Source organism: Schistocerca serialis, chromosome 2 (genome assembly GCF_023864345.2).
Source record: "Schistocerca serialis cubense isolate TAMUIC-IGC-003099 chromosome 2, iqSchSeri2.2, whole genome shotgun sequence".
Lineage (NCBI taxonomy): Eukaryota > Metazoa > Arthropoda > Insecta > Orthoptera > Acrididae > Schistocerca > Schistocerca serialis.
The window spans coordinates 502,016,362-502,034,394 of NC_064639.1; the positions used below are offsets into that span (position 1 = coordinate 502,016,362).

At 46.0% G+C, this 18,033-nt stretch overlaps 1 protein-coding gene across 1 annotated transcript in view; it reads right to left on the bottom strand.

Annotated features, from left to right (window-relative positions):
- The window catches only part of LOC126456146 (uncharacterized), a 172,209-nt gene that overhangs the window by 31,067 nt on the left and 123,109 nt on the right, over positions 1 to 18,033 (bottom strand). Inside the window, exon 2 of the mRNA XM_050091900.1 lies at positions 10,986 to 11,216. Within this exon, the coding sequence (XP_049947857.1) occupies positions 10,986 to 11,216 (231 nt within the window). The remainder of the gene's footprint in view (positions 1 to 10,985; positions 11,217 to 18,033) is intronic.

The following is an 18,033-nucleotide window of genomic DNA, read 5'->3' on the forward strand; positions in this document are numbered from 1 at the left end:
CGCGATTGCGGTTTATTGTAACGCGACATTGCTGCTAGCGTTGGTCGAGATCCAATGATTGTTAGCAGAATATGGAACTGGTAGGTTCAGGAGGGTAATACGGAACGCCGTGCTGGATCCCAACGGCCTCGTATCACAAGCAGTCGAGATGACAGGCATCTTATCCGCATGACTGTAACGGATCGTGCAGCCACGTCTCGATCCCTGAGTCAACAGATGGGGACGTTTGCAAGACAACAACCATCTGCACGAACAGTTCGACGATGTTTGCAGCAGCATGGTCTATCAGCTCGGAGACCATGGCTGCGGTTACCCTTGACGCTGCATCACAGACAGGAGCGCCTGCGATGGAGTACTCAACGACGAACCCGGGTACACGAATGGCAAAAAGTCATTTTTTCGGATGAATCCAGGTTCTGTTTGCAGCATCATGATGGTCGCATCCGTGTTTGGCGACATCGCGGTGAACGCACATTGGAAGCGTGTATTCGTCATCGCCATACTGGCGTATCAGCCGGCGTCATGGTATGGGGTAACATTGGTTACGCGTCTCGGTCACCTCTTGTTCGCATTGACGGCACTTTGAACAGTGGACGTTACATTTCAGATGTGTTACGACCCGCGGCTCTACCCATCATTCGATCCCTGCGAAACCCTACATTTCAGCAGGATAATGCACGACCGCATGCTGCAGGCCCTGTACGGGCCTTTCTAGATACAGAAAATGTTCGACTGCTGCCCTGGTCAGCACATTCTCCAGATCTCTCACCAATTGAAAACGTCTGGTCAGTGCTGGCCGAGCAACTGGCTCGGCTCGTCACAATACGCCAGTGACTACTCTTGATGAACTGTGGTATCGTGTTGAAGCTGCATGGGCAGCTGTACCTGTACACGCCATCCAAGCTCTGTTTGACGCAATGCCCAGGCGTATCAAGGGCAGAGGTGGTTGTTCTAGGTACTGATTTCTCAGAATATATGCAGTCAAACTGCGTGAACATGTAATCACATGTCAGTTCCTGTATAATATATTTGTGCAATGAATACCCGTTTATCATCTGCATTTCTTCTTGCTGCAGCAATTTGAACGGCCAGTAGTATATATATATATATATATATATATATATATATATATATATATATATATATATACTCGTAGTTGTAAAAGTTCGGCTATGTGCCGCATTGGTTGTAAATGTGTTATTAAATTACAATAAACTATAATTTAACTATTTAGGGAGTAAAATAACTGATGATGGTCGAAGTAGAGAGGATATAAAATGCAGACTGGCCATGGCAAGGAAAGCGTTTCTGAAGAAGAGAAATTTGTTAACATCGAGTATAGATTTAAGTGTCAGGAAGTCGTTTCGGAAAGTATTTGTATGGAGTGTAGCCATGTATGGAAGTGAAACATGGACGATAACCAGTTTGGACAAGAAGAGAATAGAAGCTTTCGAAATGTGGTGCTACAGAAGAATGCTGAAGATAAGGTGGGTAGATCACATAACTAATGAGGAGGTATTGAATAGGATTGGGGAGAAGAGAAGTTTGTGGCACAACTTGACTAGAAGAAGGGATCGGTTGGTAGGACATGTTTTGAGGCATCAAGGGATCACAAATTTAGCATTGGAGGGCAGTGTGGAGGGTAAAAATCGTAGAGGGAGACCAAGAGATCAATACACTAAGCAGATTCAGAAGGATGTAGGTTGTAGTAGGTACTGGGAGATGAAGAAGCTTGCACAGGATAGAGTAGCATGGAAAGCTGCATCAAACCAGTCTCAGGACTGAAGACTACAACAACAACAACATAATTTAAAGGTGAAACTGACCCTAACCTTATTTGGCCCTTTCCACAATCCTAATCACCTGTTCTGCCCAGCGGGTTGAGCGGGCGTATCAGGCGTCTTCCGTAATATGTTGTTTAACATGCCTGTAGAGTTCGAATTCTTTCCCCTTGACTCATGCTTCTCTGGTATAGTAGAGCTTCCTGGCTGTCCTTATTTCATATCTCAGTTTCTGCTGTGTCTCGATCAAGATGAAAGGTACTGCTCTAGAACCTCTTATGATAGGCATCTACGCCTGTGTATAGCCACTGGCAGTTCTTGCCCTTTAAATGTGGCGTCTTGGGTTATCTTTCCAGTACTGATACAGTGTATGATATTTCTATCACACGATTGCATTCCACTCTCAACCATCCAGTCTTTCACACGGCATACCGCAGCCATATTTGCTAGAGTGATGTCTATTTGTAAGTTGCTCTGACTCTATACTGGTGGGCTACATGACGAATTTAACACCTCTAGCTTAAGTTCTGTGATGGTTTCTTCTAGGCGGTTATGCCACAACATCGATTTCGCGTTTGCTTGGATGGCGTATGCAAGAGCTTCGATCGTTGTAGGTGACTAATATTCGTTAGCTTTACTAAATTGAAAGTATTTGTAAATCAGGAAGCTTCTCTCCTTTCCAGTTAACATTTCCACACAGATTACATGAAGGGCTTATTTCAATAGTGGTACAAGTCCATTACCTCCACTTTTCTGCCTATAATGCTTCTCAAATTAATGATCCAAACAAACAGAAAGAAAGGTTCATCTCTAGCAAGAATCTATATGCTTGAATATTTCTGGTATCTCCACTGCAGATTTTTCAGTTCTCGTGTAACTGTAGGACTTTGTATCTCAGAATGAACAAAAATGGACTTGTACCACTATTGAAATAAGCCCTTCACATGTTCTGAACAATAGCGTGATTATTTTGCACTGTAACGGCCTTGTTATACTGCTGTTGCTGCCGTAGCACGTTGTCTGCGAGTGACTGCAGGCGCAGTTATCGGCATACAGGGACGAGGAACAGTTCTTGAGACCTTAAAAACTTTATGCCAGGTCGTTAATATACACCGAAGGCAAACAACTGTAGAAACAATCTCACACGACGGAATCACTCATATCTTACATGGAAAGCTATTCTGGCTGGAGCAAGAAAAGATGTGTCCTCTGGCGAATCATGGGCCACCACGTAGAAGAGCGTCTGTTAGAACAAAAGTGAAACAAAAATGTGAGAGTGAATTATTGTAGGTGCCTTTATTAGGTCTAATGAATCAGGCGACTACATTAGTTACAAATATTATTTTGCTGTAACCTGTACAGCGTGGTCAGAAACAGTCTGGGTGCTGCAGGGTAGACTGTGATGAGAAATAAATATTTAAAAAAAAATTCTATACGTTGCATCGTTTCCGAGTTAACTACCAATGAAGTTAGCCAGTCAGGCCGTTGCGCGCGCAAAATCAAGCGGCCCGCCAGAGACGGTTTCGTTTACTTTCCTAAAACCCAACAAGAGATCAATCCGAAAATAGAACTTGGGACGGTAATAAGGATCGAACGCGAGCGAGCCGGCCGCGGTGACCGAGCGGTCAGTCCGGAACTGCGCTGCTGCTACGGTCGCAGGTTCGAATCCTGCCTCGAGCATGGATGTGTGTGATGTCCTTAGGTTAGTTAGGTTTAAGTACTTATAAGTTCTAGGGGACTGATGACCTCAGATGTTAAATCCCATAGTGCTCAGAGCCATTTGAACCATTTTTGAACGCGAGCGAAAGACTGCAGCCTCGTGCGCTATCATCTACACAGCGCCCTCGAGCTGCATACGGCCCGAATCAAGTATTCGTGCGGCCCGCGTTTCTCCGCAGTATTTTACAACAATACAGCAACAACTACATATAATATACAATATGCAAAAGTATATACAATATCTAATATACAATGATATATACATACATACAATAATATAATGACAATTAACGGCCGTTCAAAAAACGTCAGCTAACGTTAAGAGCTTTTTAAGAGTGTATTCCTGCTCAGTAAAAAACAAAAGTAATATTTCAATATGGGCTTAATTTTAATTGTGGGTGGTGACTCCAGCCATGAGTTAAGTAAAGTTGGCCACTATCCTCATGGGTACATATAAGTATCGTGGCAACTACGGGGTAAGAGGTTGTTAGACGGGGAACATGAAGTTAAATTTAGTCAGTGTAGTACAATCCACTGAGTATAAGAAAAATGACATTAAAACTTTTAGCAAACATATTTAACCGTAAGTTCGTAGGGTTCCATGGCTGGTGTCATTCTGGATAAAATACCTTTTGGTATTGACCCGCGTCATTGTAAATTACTAAAATAACTAAATTGCCGACGACCGCAGTAAGTTGGTCGAAACGCCTTTGATTGTGGCACCATACACAATCATTAACCCGGCTCCAGGTAGGTAGGGTGCCCTTCCCTATTCCTCCACTGGGGTAATTCCTGTCTGGCGCGTCCACGTCGCGGGGGTGGACATCCTACACTTCAGTAGGCCGGAGTGCTAGGATGGCTGAGTTCAGGCAGGGACCCAGTCTTGTGGGGACACGGAACCAATATCCAGGGACACGGATGAAGACCTTAATGGCAGCGACGGCGGAGAAGAAGGACTTCGGAACAGAGAAGCTGGCAGATGTGGCAACCGTCCTTTCTGTGGATTAAATGGGAAGGGAACCACTGCCTTGTGGTGGAGGAGAAACTCCAAAGGCTAAGGGAGACAACCCAAACAGAAAATCCTTTCTTGCGTTAGGCCTAGCAAGCCAGTAAGAAAGTATCCATATATTGCTTTCAAAATACAGACGAGGCTCGGAACGAACCACTCAGGATCTACTGCATCTTCACGTATTGATGCGAATGATGTGTGACCTGATGCATACATCAGTACAAGAAGATGAAACCAAATGGAATAAAAAATAACATAAATATTGCCACCCTTCATATACACTACTGGCCATTAAAATTGCTTCACCACGAAAATGACGTGCCACAGACGCGAAATTTAACCGACAGGAAGAAGATGCTGTGATATGCAAATGATTAGCTTTTCAGGGCATTCACGCAAGGTTGGCGCCGGTGGCGACACCTACAACGTGCTGACATGAGGAAATTTTCCAACCGATTTCTCATACACAAACAGCAGTTGAACGGCGTTGCCTGGTGAAACGTTGTAGTGATGCCTCGTGTAAGGAGGAGAAATGCGTACCATCACATTTCCGACTTTGATAAAGGTCGGACTGTAGCCTATCGGGATTGCGGTTTATCGTTTCGCGACATTGCTGCTCGCGTTGGTTGAGATCCAATGACTGTTAGCAGAATATGGAACTGGTGGGTTCAGGAGGGTTATACGGAACGCCGTGCTGGATCCCAACGGCCTCGTATCACTAGCAGTCGAGACGACAGGCATCTTATCCGCATGGCTGTAACGGATCGTGCAGCCACGTCTCGATCCCTGAGTCAACAGATGGGGACGTCTGCAAGACAACAACCATCTGCACGAACAGTTCGACGACGTTTGCAGCAGCATGGACTATCAGCTCGGAGACCATGGCTGCGGTTACCCTTGACGCTGCATCACAGACAGGACCGCCTGCGATGGTGTACTCAACGACGAACCTGGGTACACGAATGGCAAAACGTCATTTTTTCGGGTGAATCCAGGTTCTGTTTACAGCATCGTGATGGTCGCATCTGTGTTTGGCGACATCGCGGTGAACGCACATTGGAAGCGTGTATTCGTCATCGCCATATTGGCGTATCACCCAGCGTGATGGTATGGGGTGCCATTGGTTACACGTCTCGGTCACCTCTTGTTCGCATTGACGGCACTTTGAACAGTGGACGTTACATTTTTACGTTGGTGTCAATTTTAATGGCCAGTAGTGGAGTTTAATATTTTGCAAACCCTGTAGTTCGTATTTGCAATCTCTTGTCCACTTATTAAATATTTATATGCTTGACTCAGCGGGAAAATAATTGATACTCTGACTGCTAGTTTCCTGTGGTAGTTCGATAAATCACTTCATTAATACATCAGTGTGAGTCATGGTATCCACACTTTCATATTTAATTGGGCCACCCCTAGTAATTCTGATGTAATAAGATCTTATCCACTGTGCGACATTATTTCCCTTAAATTTGCATTATCTTATGGGGAGCTTCCCTTTCCTGTAGGTCAGCGGGGATCGGATGTTTAGCTTTTATGGAATGATTAAACAGCTCAACTAACACTTCAGATTACATTCATATTTTTTGCAGAATATGCCATAACATCATTAATTTATACTAATTCAGCCACAGACTGTAATGTGAAAGTGTATTATGTCATAAATTTTTGAAGTAGGATAACCTTACTGCTGGTGATTCTTCCACTACAGCATACAAATCACAAATGATAAGGCCCGGGCAATAACTCCAGTAATAAAAGTGGGAGAGGGAGCTTGCTTCTTAATGGTACAGTGAGAATGGGAGGGGTGTGTAGGGGAATAGGGATGGATGGGACCCTAACTGTACCACATACAGTTGCCCAGTTGCCTTAGATGCATGGCCAGGGCAGAGGATCCCCTGGCTGAGGGGGGGGGGGGGAGGGGGGGGGCGGGGGGAGGTGTCTGGGGAGGAGTCACCTTGGAATTAGGGCCGTTATCTGTTTCCAGATGCCTGTAGCTATCCTGCTTTGGGGATACGTTACATCCCTGTCTCAATCCTTTCTCAACTACTGATTAGCTTAATTTCCTACGATTCTTCTCGTTCTTTGTATTTGATTCCTGTAACAAAAAAAATGGCTCTGAGCACTATGGGACTTAGCTGCTGTGGTCATCAGTCCCCTATAACTTAGAACTACTTAAACCTAACTAACCTAAGGAGATCACACACATCCATGCCCGAGGCAGGATTCGAACCTGCGGCCGTAGCGGTCGCGCGGTTCCAGACTGTAGCGCCTAGAACCGCTCGGCCACTTCGGCCGGCTCCTGTAATATCTAGAATTTCAAAGAGTGCAGTCCAGACAACATTATGAAAAATATTCCGCAAATCTGCAACTTACATAAAGGCAAGTTTACCTTTCTTGAGGATATCTTCTCAGATTAGCAATAGAATCTGCCGACAGTCGGCAAATGATGGTTGAAGTGATCACTGTACCAAACAGAAATGTACAGATATCAGTCTTTGAATCCTGGCCCCTATTTTGACCGGAACCGAGGTTGGAATCTTCCGACACGTCGGTCAGAGGACCTGAAGATGGCGTAGTAAATCACCGAAACTGGCAACCCAATAAAATAACAGTTCGGAAATTAGACGGCTGAAAGGCATTGGCTTTGACATTCTGTACCGAACAACCGTATCTCGCAACCATCTCTGAAAAGATGGACATACAGAAACTAGTTTAGTCGTGGTTGGCTCTGCCAAGGATCTCAATAATTCTGAGGGAACATCGTCTGTTGCAGGTGTCTTTTTCGACTTAGTTTTTCCCTTCTCCTATCAAATTATCGTTGCAGTACCACATCTCCAGTCTCCTGAACTCTCTCTATAATATTATCGCCAAATTCATGTCCTTTCTACATATTCCTTCCATCTCTCAGCGCTCCCTTTTTTGTTTACTATTGGCTTGCTATCTGAGTACTTGATATTCACAAAAATGCCTCGCTTTTATTCGAAGGTCTCTTTCATTTTCCTATAGGCTATATCTGTGCTTCGCATAAACATGCTCGCTTCTACAGCCTTGCATTTGGCCTCCCAAAAAGGGCTATATCTACTTAGCCATTTTGCCCTTTTCGGCAGTCTAATTTTTTATGCGTCTGTATTCCCTTTTTTCAGTTTTATCTGCTGCACTTTTATAATTTCTTCTTTCGTCATTTAAAAGCAACACCTCGTTTGTTATCTAAGAATTTCTACTAGGACTTCTGCTACCTTTATAATGTCATCTCTGAAAGTTACCCAGCCATATTCTGCTGCATTCCATAGTCCACTTGAAATTCTCAACAACATCTGATTTTTTCAGTTTATCCAGGCTACATCTCTTTAAATTTCTAGGTTTCTGTAATATCTTCTATTTTAATCTGCGGTTCATAAGCAATAAATCATGGCGAGAGGTCACATCTGCTCTTGGAAACGTTTTACAGTTTACAAACTGGTCCAGAACTCTCTGACCATTATACACTACTGGCCATTAAAATCGCTGCAACAAGAAGAAATGCAGATGATAAACGGGTATACATTGGACAAATATATTATACTAGAACTGACATGTGATTACATTTCCACGCAATTTGGGTGCATAGATCCTGAGATATCAGTACCCAGAACAACCACCTCTGGCCGTAATAACGGCCTTGATACGCCTGGGCATTGCGTCAAACAGAGCTTGGATGGCGTGTACAGGTACAGCTGCCTATGCAGCTTCAACACGATAGCACAGTTCATCAAAAGTAGTAACTGGCGTATTGCGACGAGCCAGTTGCTCTGCCAGCATTGATCAGACGTTTTCAATTGGTGAGAGATCTTGAGAATGTGCTGACCAGGGCAGCAGTCGAACGTTTTCTGTATCCAGAAAGGCCATACAGGACCTGCAACATGCGGTCGTGCATTATCCTGCTGAAATGTAGGGTTTCGCAGGGATCTAATGAAGGTTAGAGGCAGGGGTCGTAATGCATCTGAAATGTAACGTCAGTGCGAACAAGAGGTGACCGAGACGTGTAACCAATGGCACCCCATACCATCACGCCGGATGATACGCCAGTATGGCGATGACGAATGCACGCTTCCAATATGCGTTCACAGCGCGACCATCATGACAGTGTAATCAGAACCTGGATTCATCCGAAAAAATGACGTTTTGCCATTCGTGCACCCAGGTTCGTCGTCGAGTACACCATCGCAGGCGCTCCTGACTGTGATGCAGCGTCAAGGGTAACCGCAGCCACGGTCTCCGAGCTGATGGTCCATGCTGCTGCAAACGTCTTCGAACTGTTCGTGCAGATGGTTGTTGTCTTGCATCTGTTGGTTCAAAAAGCTCTGAGCACTATGGGACTTAACATCTGAGGTCATCAGTCCCATAGAACTTAGAACCGCTTAAACCTCACTAAGCTAAGTACGAGGGCAGTTCAATAAGTAATGCAACACATTTTTTTTCTGAAACAGGGGTTGTTTTATTCAGTATTGAAATACACCAGGTTATTCCCCAATCTTTTAGCTACACAACACTATTTTTCAACGTAATCTCCATTCAATGCTACGGCCTTACGCCACCTTGAAATGAGGGCCTGTATGCCTGCACGGTACCATTCCACTGGTCGATGTCGGAGCCAACGTCGTACTGCGTCAATAACTTCTTCATTCGCGTAGTGCCTTTCACAGATTGCGTCCTTCATTGGGCCAAACATATGGAAATCCGACGGTGCGAGATCGGGGCTGTAGGGTGCATGAGGAAGAACAGTCCACTGAAGTTTTGTGAGCTCCTCTCGGGTGCGAAGACTTGTGTGAGGTCTTGCGTTGTCATGAAGAAGGAGAAGTTCGTTCAGATTTTTGTGCCTACGAACACACTGAAGTCGTTTCTTCAATTTCTGAAGAGTAGCACAATACACTTCAGAGTTGATCGTTTGACCATGGGGAAGGCCATCGAACAGAATAACCCCTTCAGCGTCCCAGAAGACTGTAACCATGACTTTACCGGGTGAGGGTATGGCTTTAAACTTTTTCTTGGTAGGGGAGTGGGTGTGGCGCCACTCCATTGATTGCCGTTTTGTTTCAGGTTCGAAGTGATGAACCCATGTTTCATCGCCTGTAACAATCTTTGACAAGAAATTGTCACCCTCAGCCACATGACGAGCAAGCAATTCCGCACAGATGGTTCTCCTTTGCTCTTTATGGTGTTCGGTTAGACAACGAGGGACCCAGCGGGAACAAACCTTTGAATATCCCAACTGGTGAACAATTGTGACAGCACTACCAACAGAGATGTCAAGTTGAGCACTGAGTTGTTTGATGGTGATCCGTCGATCATATCGAACGAGTGTGTTCGAACGCTCCGCCATTGCAGGAGTCACAGCTGTGCACGGCCGGCCCGCACGCGGGAGATCAGACAGTCTTGCTTGACCTTGCGGCGATGATGACACACGCTTTGCCCAACGACTCACCGTGCTTTTGTCCATTGCCAGATCACCGTAGACATTCTGCAAAGCGCCTATGACTATCTGAGATGCCCTGGTTTTCCGCCAAAAGAAACTCGATCACTGCCCGTTGTTTGCAACGCACATCCGTTACAGACGCCATTTTAACAGCTCCGTGCAACGCTGCCACCTGTCGGAAGTCAATGAAACTATACGAGACGAAGCGGGAATGTTTGAAAATATTCCACAAGAAATTTCCGGTTTTTTCAACCAAAATTGGCCGAGAAAAAAAATGTGTTGCATTACTTATTGAACTGCCCTCGTACATCACACACATCCATGCCCGAGGCAGGATTCGAACCGGCGACCGTAGCGGTCGCGCGGTTCCAGACTGAAGCGCCTAGAACCGCTCGGTGACACGGCCGGCCCCATCTGTTGACTGAGGAATCCAGACGTGGCTGCACGATCCATTACAGCCATGCGGATAAGATGCCTGTCATCGCGACTGCTAGTGATACGGGGCCGTTGGGATCCAGCACGGCGTTCCGTATTACCCTCCTCAACCCACTGATTCTATATTCTTCTAACAGTCATTGGATCTCCACCAATGCGAGCAGCAATGTCGCGATACGATAAACCGCAATCCCGATAGACTACAATCCGACCTTATCAAAGTCGGAAACGTGATGGTACGCATTTCTCCTCCTTACACGACGCATCACTACAACGTTTCACCAGGCAACGCCGGTCAACTGCTGTTAGTGTACGAGAAATCGTTTGGAAACTTTCCTCATGTCAGCACGTTGTAGGTGTCCCCACCAGCGCCAACCTTTTGTGAATGCTCTGAAAAGCTAATGATTTGCATATCACAACATCTTCTTCGTGTCGGTTAAATATCGCTTTTGTAGCACGTCTTCTTCGTGGTGTAGCAATTTTAGTGACCAGTAGTGTATAATGTACCGCAAACCTACGAGTGTCTTCAGGTAGAGCAGAATGAAGTGTAACGATGTGAGAGTAGGTGAGCGGGTAAACTACGAACCATGCGCCAGCGCTGGGGGCCCAGCTCGCCGGTGAGGTGTCCGACGAGGAGCGCGAGCGAGATGAGCACGTAGGCGCCGAAGACGACGTTGGTGGCGACGGAGCCGTCGATGCTGATGGCAACGGCGCGGTACAGCGGCCACTCGCGGCCCAGCCGCAGGTCCGCCAGCCGCTGGCGGCGCGCCTCGTCGTCCGTCACGCGCTTGAACACCAGGCACGCCGCGCTCAGCACCTGTCCACAACACAGGAACAAACACTAACTCCAGAGGCAGCTGCGAGGAGAGCCCGCGCAGAATAACGTGGCACCGGCGCAGAACTGGGCGAGTCCATCCCGTTGTTCCGAAGGGGCGGCTGCCTCAGCGGGCTGTCGTCTGCCGACCTGCGCACTTCGACCGTTCTTGTTGCTATCTCTTTAACACATAGCACAGCGTCAGGGTCTTTGCACTCTACAGCTGCGGAGAAAGTACTGCAGACCCAGGCACGTGTGATTATATGTAGTGACACTAAATTTATTTCGAAAGAGGCATGCGAGGGAACAAAAATCTCTTTAAATACTGTGCTTGAGAGGTCTGCAGGACCGCTAGCTATTGCAATGGCACAATAATGAGAGTAACGGAGGAGAGGGAAAACATAGCTACGAGTTGTATGTATTTTATATGTTAACCGAGGACCTAGAAACGACACAGAGGCTCTATCCCCGCCGCAGTCGCAGTCGACCACAACCCCACGACGACTGCTGCAGCCCACTTCACCCCTGGGCCGCCCCACACCAAACCCAGGGTTATTGTGCGGTGCGGTCCCCAGTGGACCCAACCAGTGATCGTCTCACACCAGACAAGTGTAACCCCTATGTTTGCGTGGTAGAGCAATGATGGTGTACGCCTGTGCCGATAACGTGTTTGCGCAGCAATCGCCGACATAGTGTAGCTGAGGCGGAATAAGGGCAACCAGCCTGCATTCACCGAGGCAGATGGAAAACCACCTAAAAACCACCCACAGACTGGCCAGCTCACCAGATCTCGACACAAGTCCACCGGGCGGATTCGTGCCGGGGACCAGGCGCTCCTTCCCGCTCCGGAAAGCCGAGCGTTAGACCGATCGGCTAACCGGGCGGGCTTTAGCAACGAGTACTTCCTAGGACTTCACTACTACTGAAATATATGAGGGTTTTGCACAAAGTAAGTTCCGATTGGTCGCTAAATGGAAACCACAGTGAAAATCAGAAACATTTTATTTGCAAGAGTTAGCTACACTTTCCGGATACTTCTCTACATAGTCGCCTCTCCGACTTAGACATTTGTTGGAGTGTTATACCAAATTTCCAACACCATCGTCATAGAAGGCAGCCGCCTGTGCTTTCCACTAATTCTCTACGCTGGTCTAGAGCGCGTAGCCTGTGCCCAGGTGTTGTCTTCGTATCCAGCGTTTCATGTGAACAGAGATGATACTCAGGACGAGCCAATTAGGGCTGTGTTGTGGGTGATCGAACTCTTCCCATTGAAAAGGTTGCAGGAGCGTCTTCACTGCCCCTGCAGAGTGCAGCTGAGGATTACCATGAAGAAGGAAGTGCGTGGCAGTTGTGTTAGGTGGGCTGCATTCATTAAGGCGAAGCCTCTCAGCGGCCCCTCCTACTTGGCGGGAGACATCGTTGTTCTAGGCACCTTTACTCGCTCACAGTGCGCTCACAACTGAAAGCAGTGTCTTGATGCGATCGACAGTCATACTAGAGACACTACCCGCACTTCTGTGCAAAGCTTCATCAAGTTTTCACTGTCGTGTCCCACGACCGATCGGAACTTACGTTCTGGAGAACCCTTGTATGAAAGAAAGAGGAGGAAATTTTATTTTTAAGTTATTTTGCTGAAGAGGTTGTCGGGGGATTAACAAATAAAATCCACATGACCCCTGTTCGTTGTTTTACATTGTCAGTATCATACTAAGTGACGATTTTGTGCTACGTTACACTTTTTACCTCTTTCTTAGCGTTCTGTCAGTTAAAACGGTGCCACTTTTCTGTCTGTCTGTCCGTGTGTCTGTCTGTCTGTCTCTCTCACTGTTAAGACCCCTTTTTCTCAGGGACAGGTGGAGGTATCAAATTGAAATTGATTTCATGTACTAAGGTTTAAGGTCGCTTGGCGGTGTAAATGATTTAAACTTCTCAGTCAATTCAGTCAAAAGATACGGCTATATACGACACATATTTTGATAGTCACAAACTCACTGATCAAAACTTATACATGAACTACCCATAAACATATTGGACCTGTTGGTTTAACAGTAAAGCGTGAGCCTGGACACTGAGAAGTCGCGGGATCGAATCTCCGCTGATTCACCGATTTTTTCGGTTTTCCTTCTAACCTAGCCTTCACCTGTCAACGATGTGAGGAGTCGCAAGAAATAATGTGTGGTTCGGATTCCATGTTAAACTGTATGTTCCCTTTCCTCGGTTGGATAACTGGGAGACAAAGGTCGCCAAAGCTGAGTCCAGTAGAAAGACTTGCGCCAGGCTACTGAGCCACACGAAATTATTGTTGTTGTCTATATATACCAGGTGATCAAAAAGTCCGAATAAATTTGAAAACTTAATAAACCACGGAATAATGTAGATAGAGAGGTAAAAATTGACACATATGCTTGGAATAACATGGGGTTTTATTAGAACCAAGAAAAAAAAAGTTCACAAAATGTCCGACAGATGGCGCTGGACAGCAAAACGTCAGTAACTGCTACCGTGACGGGTGAGAGGTACGCCGATATGTTACGGAATCGCATCGTCCCCAGCCTGGCTGATAAACACCTGCTGGAACGTACGATGTTTATGCAGGATGGCGCTCCACCCCATATTGCTAGATGCGTGAAAGATCTCTTGCACGCGCCGTTTGGTGATGATCGTGTGGTCAGCCGCCACTTTCGTCATGCTTGGCCTCCCAGGTCCCCAGACCTCAGTCCGTGCGATTATTGGCTTTGGGGTTACCTGAAGTCGCAAGTGTATCGTGATCGACCGACATCTCTAGGGATGCTGAAAGACAACATCCGACGCCAATGCCTCACCATAACTCCGGACATGCTTTACAGTGCTGTTCACAACATTATCCCTCGACTACAGCTGTTGTTGAGGAATGGTGGTGGATATGTTGAGCATTTCCTGTAAAGAACATCATCTTTGCTTTGTCTTACTTTGTTATGCTAATTATTGCTATTCTGTACAGATGAAGCGCCATCTGTCGGACATTTTTGAACTTTTGTATTTTTTGGTTCTAATAAAAGCCCATGTTATTCCAAACACGTGTGTCAATTTGTACCTCTCTATCTACATTTTTCCGTGATTTATTCAGTTTTCAAATTTATACTGACTTTTTGATCACCTGGTATAATTAAATTCGTAATACTTATTTATTTATTTTTCTATTTTTTTAATGAGGCTCTACGCCAGCAGCATATGATCAGCCTTTTTTTTGTTTGGTTAATTCTTTGTTCATGCAGCTATTTCTTTTTCGGTACTGTACTTACAAACTGTTGACATTGCATGTCTATATTCGTCAGATTAGTGGTCATATTGACATAACACGTTAATGCGATCTTTCTCAGGCTGCCTAACTGTGAGTTACATGAGATACATGTTTGTACGTTGGCTTCTGGTGTCAAACTGCATCTCCCTACTGTACCGTTGTGGTTCACAACAGAGCCCCCTTCATTACCGTTGTGCCCTCTCCTACTGCGCTACCTGAGCAGGTAAGCGCCAAGATATTTTGTGCGCACTCTACACTGTGATAAAAAAAAAAAAAAGAAATGATCGTGTGGTCTGTTGGCTGGGTGTACCCTGGTGGTTGCAGGACAGACAGTGTGGCTTCCTCTCTCTTCCCTCAGTCACATAGCAAGTGCAGCTCACGCCTCACATCAGATAACACTGTGGAGTTCGATGTGTGATCAGGATAATCATTCACAGTACTTTTTCCCTACGCCTAAGGTGTGGTGCCAGTAGGCGACAATTGTGTATCGAGGTTTTCGCTGCCATCTTTGATTGTTGTCATTTGTGCCCAGCACTGGTGGAAGTTCAGAAGTGTACTACAGGGTGTTTCAAAAATGACCGGTACATTTGAAACGGCAATAAAAACTAAACGAGCAGCGATAGAAATACACCGTTTGTTGCAATATGCTTGGGACAACAGTACATTTTCAGGCGGACAAACTTTCGAAATTACAGTAGTTACAATTGTCAACAACAGATGGCGCTGCAAGTGATGTGAAAGATATAGAAGACAACGCAGTCTGTGGGTGCGCCATTCTGTACATCGTCTTTCTGCTGTAAGCGTGTGCTGTTCACAACGTGCAAGTGTGCTGTGGACAACATGGTTTATTCCTTAGAACAGAGGATTTTTCTGGTGTTGGAATTCCACCGCCTAGAACACAGTGTTGTTGCAACAAGACGAAGTTTTCAACGGAGGTTTAATGTAACCAAAGGACCGAAAAGCGATACAATAAAGGATCTGTTTGAAAAATTTCAACGGACTGGGAACGTGACGGATGAACGTGCTGGAAAGGTAGGGCGACCGCGTACGGCAACCACAGAGGGCAACGCGCAGCTAGTGCAGCAGGTGATCCAACAGCGGCCTCGGGTTTCCGTTCGCCGTGTTGCAGCTGCGGTCCAAATGACGCCAACGTCCACGTATCGTCTCATGCGCCAGAGTTTACACCTCTATCCATACAAAATTCAAACGCGGCAACCCCTCAGCGCCGCTACCATTGCTGCACGAGAGACATTCGCTAACGATATAGTGCACAGGATTGATGACGGCGATATGCATGTGGGCAGCATTTGGTTTACGGTTTCGTCAATAAACAGAACTGGCGCATATGGGGAACCGAAAAGCCCCATGTTGCAGTCCCATCGTCTCTGCATCCTCAAAAAGTACTGGTCTGGGCCGCCATTTCTTCCAAAGGAATCATTGGCCCATTTTTCAGATCCGAAACGATTACTGCATCTCGCTATCTGGACATTCTTCGTGAATTTGTGGCGGTACAAACTGCCTTAGACGACACTGCGAACACCTCGTGGTTTATGCAAGATGGTGCCCGGCCACATCGCACGGCCGACGTCTTTAATTTCCTGAATGATTATTTCGATGATCGTGTGATTGCTTTGGGCTATCCGAAACATACAGGAGGCGGCGTGGATTGGCCTCCCTATTCGCCAGACATGAACCCCTGTGACTTCTTTCTGTGAGGACACGTGAAAGACCAGGTGTACCGCCAGAATCCAGAAACAATTGAACAGCTGAAGCAGTACATCTCATCTGCATGTGAAGCCATTCCGCCAGACAAGTTGTCAAAGGTTTCGGGTAATTTCATTCAGAGACTACGCCATATTATTGCTACGCATGGTGGATATGTGGAAAATATCGTACTATAGAGTTTCCCAGACCGCAGCGCCATCTGTTGTTGACAATTGTAACTACTGTAATTTCGAAAGTTTGTCTGCCTGAAAATGTACTGTTGTCTCAAGCATATTGCAACAAACGGTGTATTTCTATCGCTGCTCGTTTAGTTTTTATTGCCGTTTCAAATATACCGGTCATTTTTGAAACACTCTGTATATGCCCAAGGAAAGACGTGGACCTCGTCATCAAGCGAACTGAGGATCCCTCTTTTGCGTAAGGGAGCCACACGTGATAGTGGGCAGTCTGGATGGCATCTGCCATTTTTCTGATTGCCTTTTAAGATTAATTTCGCCAGTTGATTTGAACTGAGAACAAGATTATATCAGACATAACGGAAATAACTGCGATATGATAAGTAGCCAGCACCATTATCCCGCCCCTTCCTGTATAGTTAAACGTAACTCTTACTATGGCAGTGTACGAGTAGTTTCGATTTCATTAAAGTAATAAAAATTTCCTCCGTGAAGCGAGGATAAGTGTTCTCGATTCAGTTTCGTCGGTCGTCTTGGGTGTTCTCTGGGCAGAGGGGTTCGCAGGGGTGCCCTCGCTCAGGTTCATAAGGAGGCAACAGCTCGGGACCTCACCTGACCGTTAGCAGTTACACAGAGTTTTTCTTTCGCAGGAGCGACTGGTAGGTTACTTTCAAATTTTTCAATGGATTTGGACTCCTGAGGGGAGTCGTCTCTCACAATATAGGGTGGTGATGGCTTGTGCACCTCACCTGACCGTTACCAGTAAGTGAGATTGTACTTTCATGGAGGTGCCTGGTCAGTTGTGGTTTTGCAAAGCCTGGGCCCATTATTCACTTGCAAGGGCCTTTTCTTTGAAATCTGTTACGCAAATTTTAAATTTCGTATTTGAATAAAAGCGACTCTGACTGGCGTGAGGTCCAGATGGCATCGGACTTTAAATTGACAAGTTACGTTAAGATTTACTGACCGACAGACTGGAATTCGGCACCTTGTATCCTATGTGAATCCAGTGTTTTACAGCTGCTAAAATGGATCACAGCCCAGTCAGTTGTCGGTCTCCAGGGACGTCCAAAAGGACGAACTGGTCTGCAAGACAGAGTTGAAAGGACCATTGTATGCGTCTTTTTCTCAGAAAATTTCCCTTCAGGGTCTAGGGGGCTGTGTGAAAACAGACAATGCACATTTAGCCTCGCCGCTATAGTGGAGTCGCTGTAAGAAGATTCCTGACAGTTTCAGAGGGGTGGACGTGGCAGCATCTTGTACCTGCTTCAACCAGTCACGTAACGTGATTTTGTAACGTCTTTATGGCAACGTCTCAGTGTTGTCGCAACTTTATAGGCGACTATTATTTCCGCCTGCTGCCGTCAATGATAAACCGCTGAAAGCTAGCAACAGATTTTCTTACGTCGACTCGACTACAGCTTACAGAGGCATAAAATCCAATACTTATAGAGCGAGGTAGCACTACGTTTAACATTGGGATACAATCCGTTGAAAGTGCCGTCGACATCCTCATCAAGCAACTTGTTTTAGGATTTCATGATTTCCACAAAACTCTTACGGTGAATGCTGGGATGGTACCATTGATAAGTCAATGGTCAAGTCCCTTACCCTCTTCCTCAATGAGCTAGAATGTCAT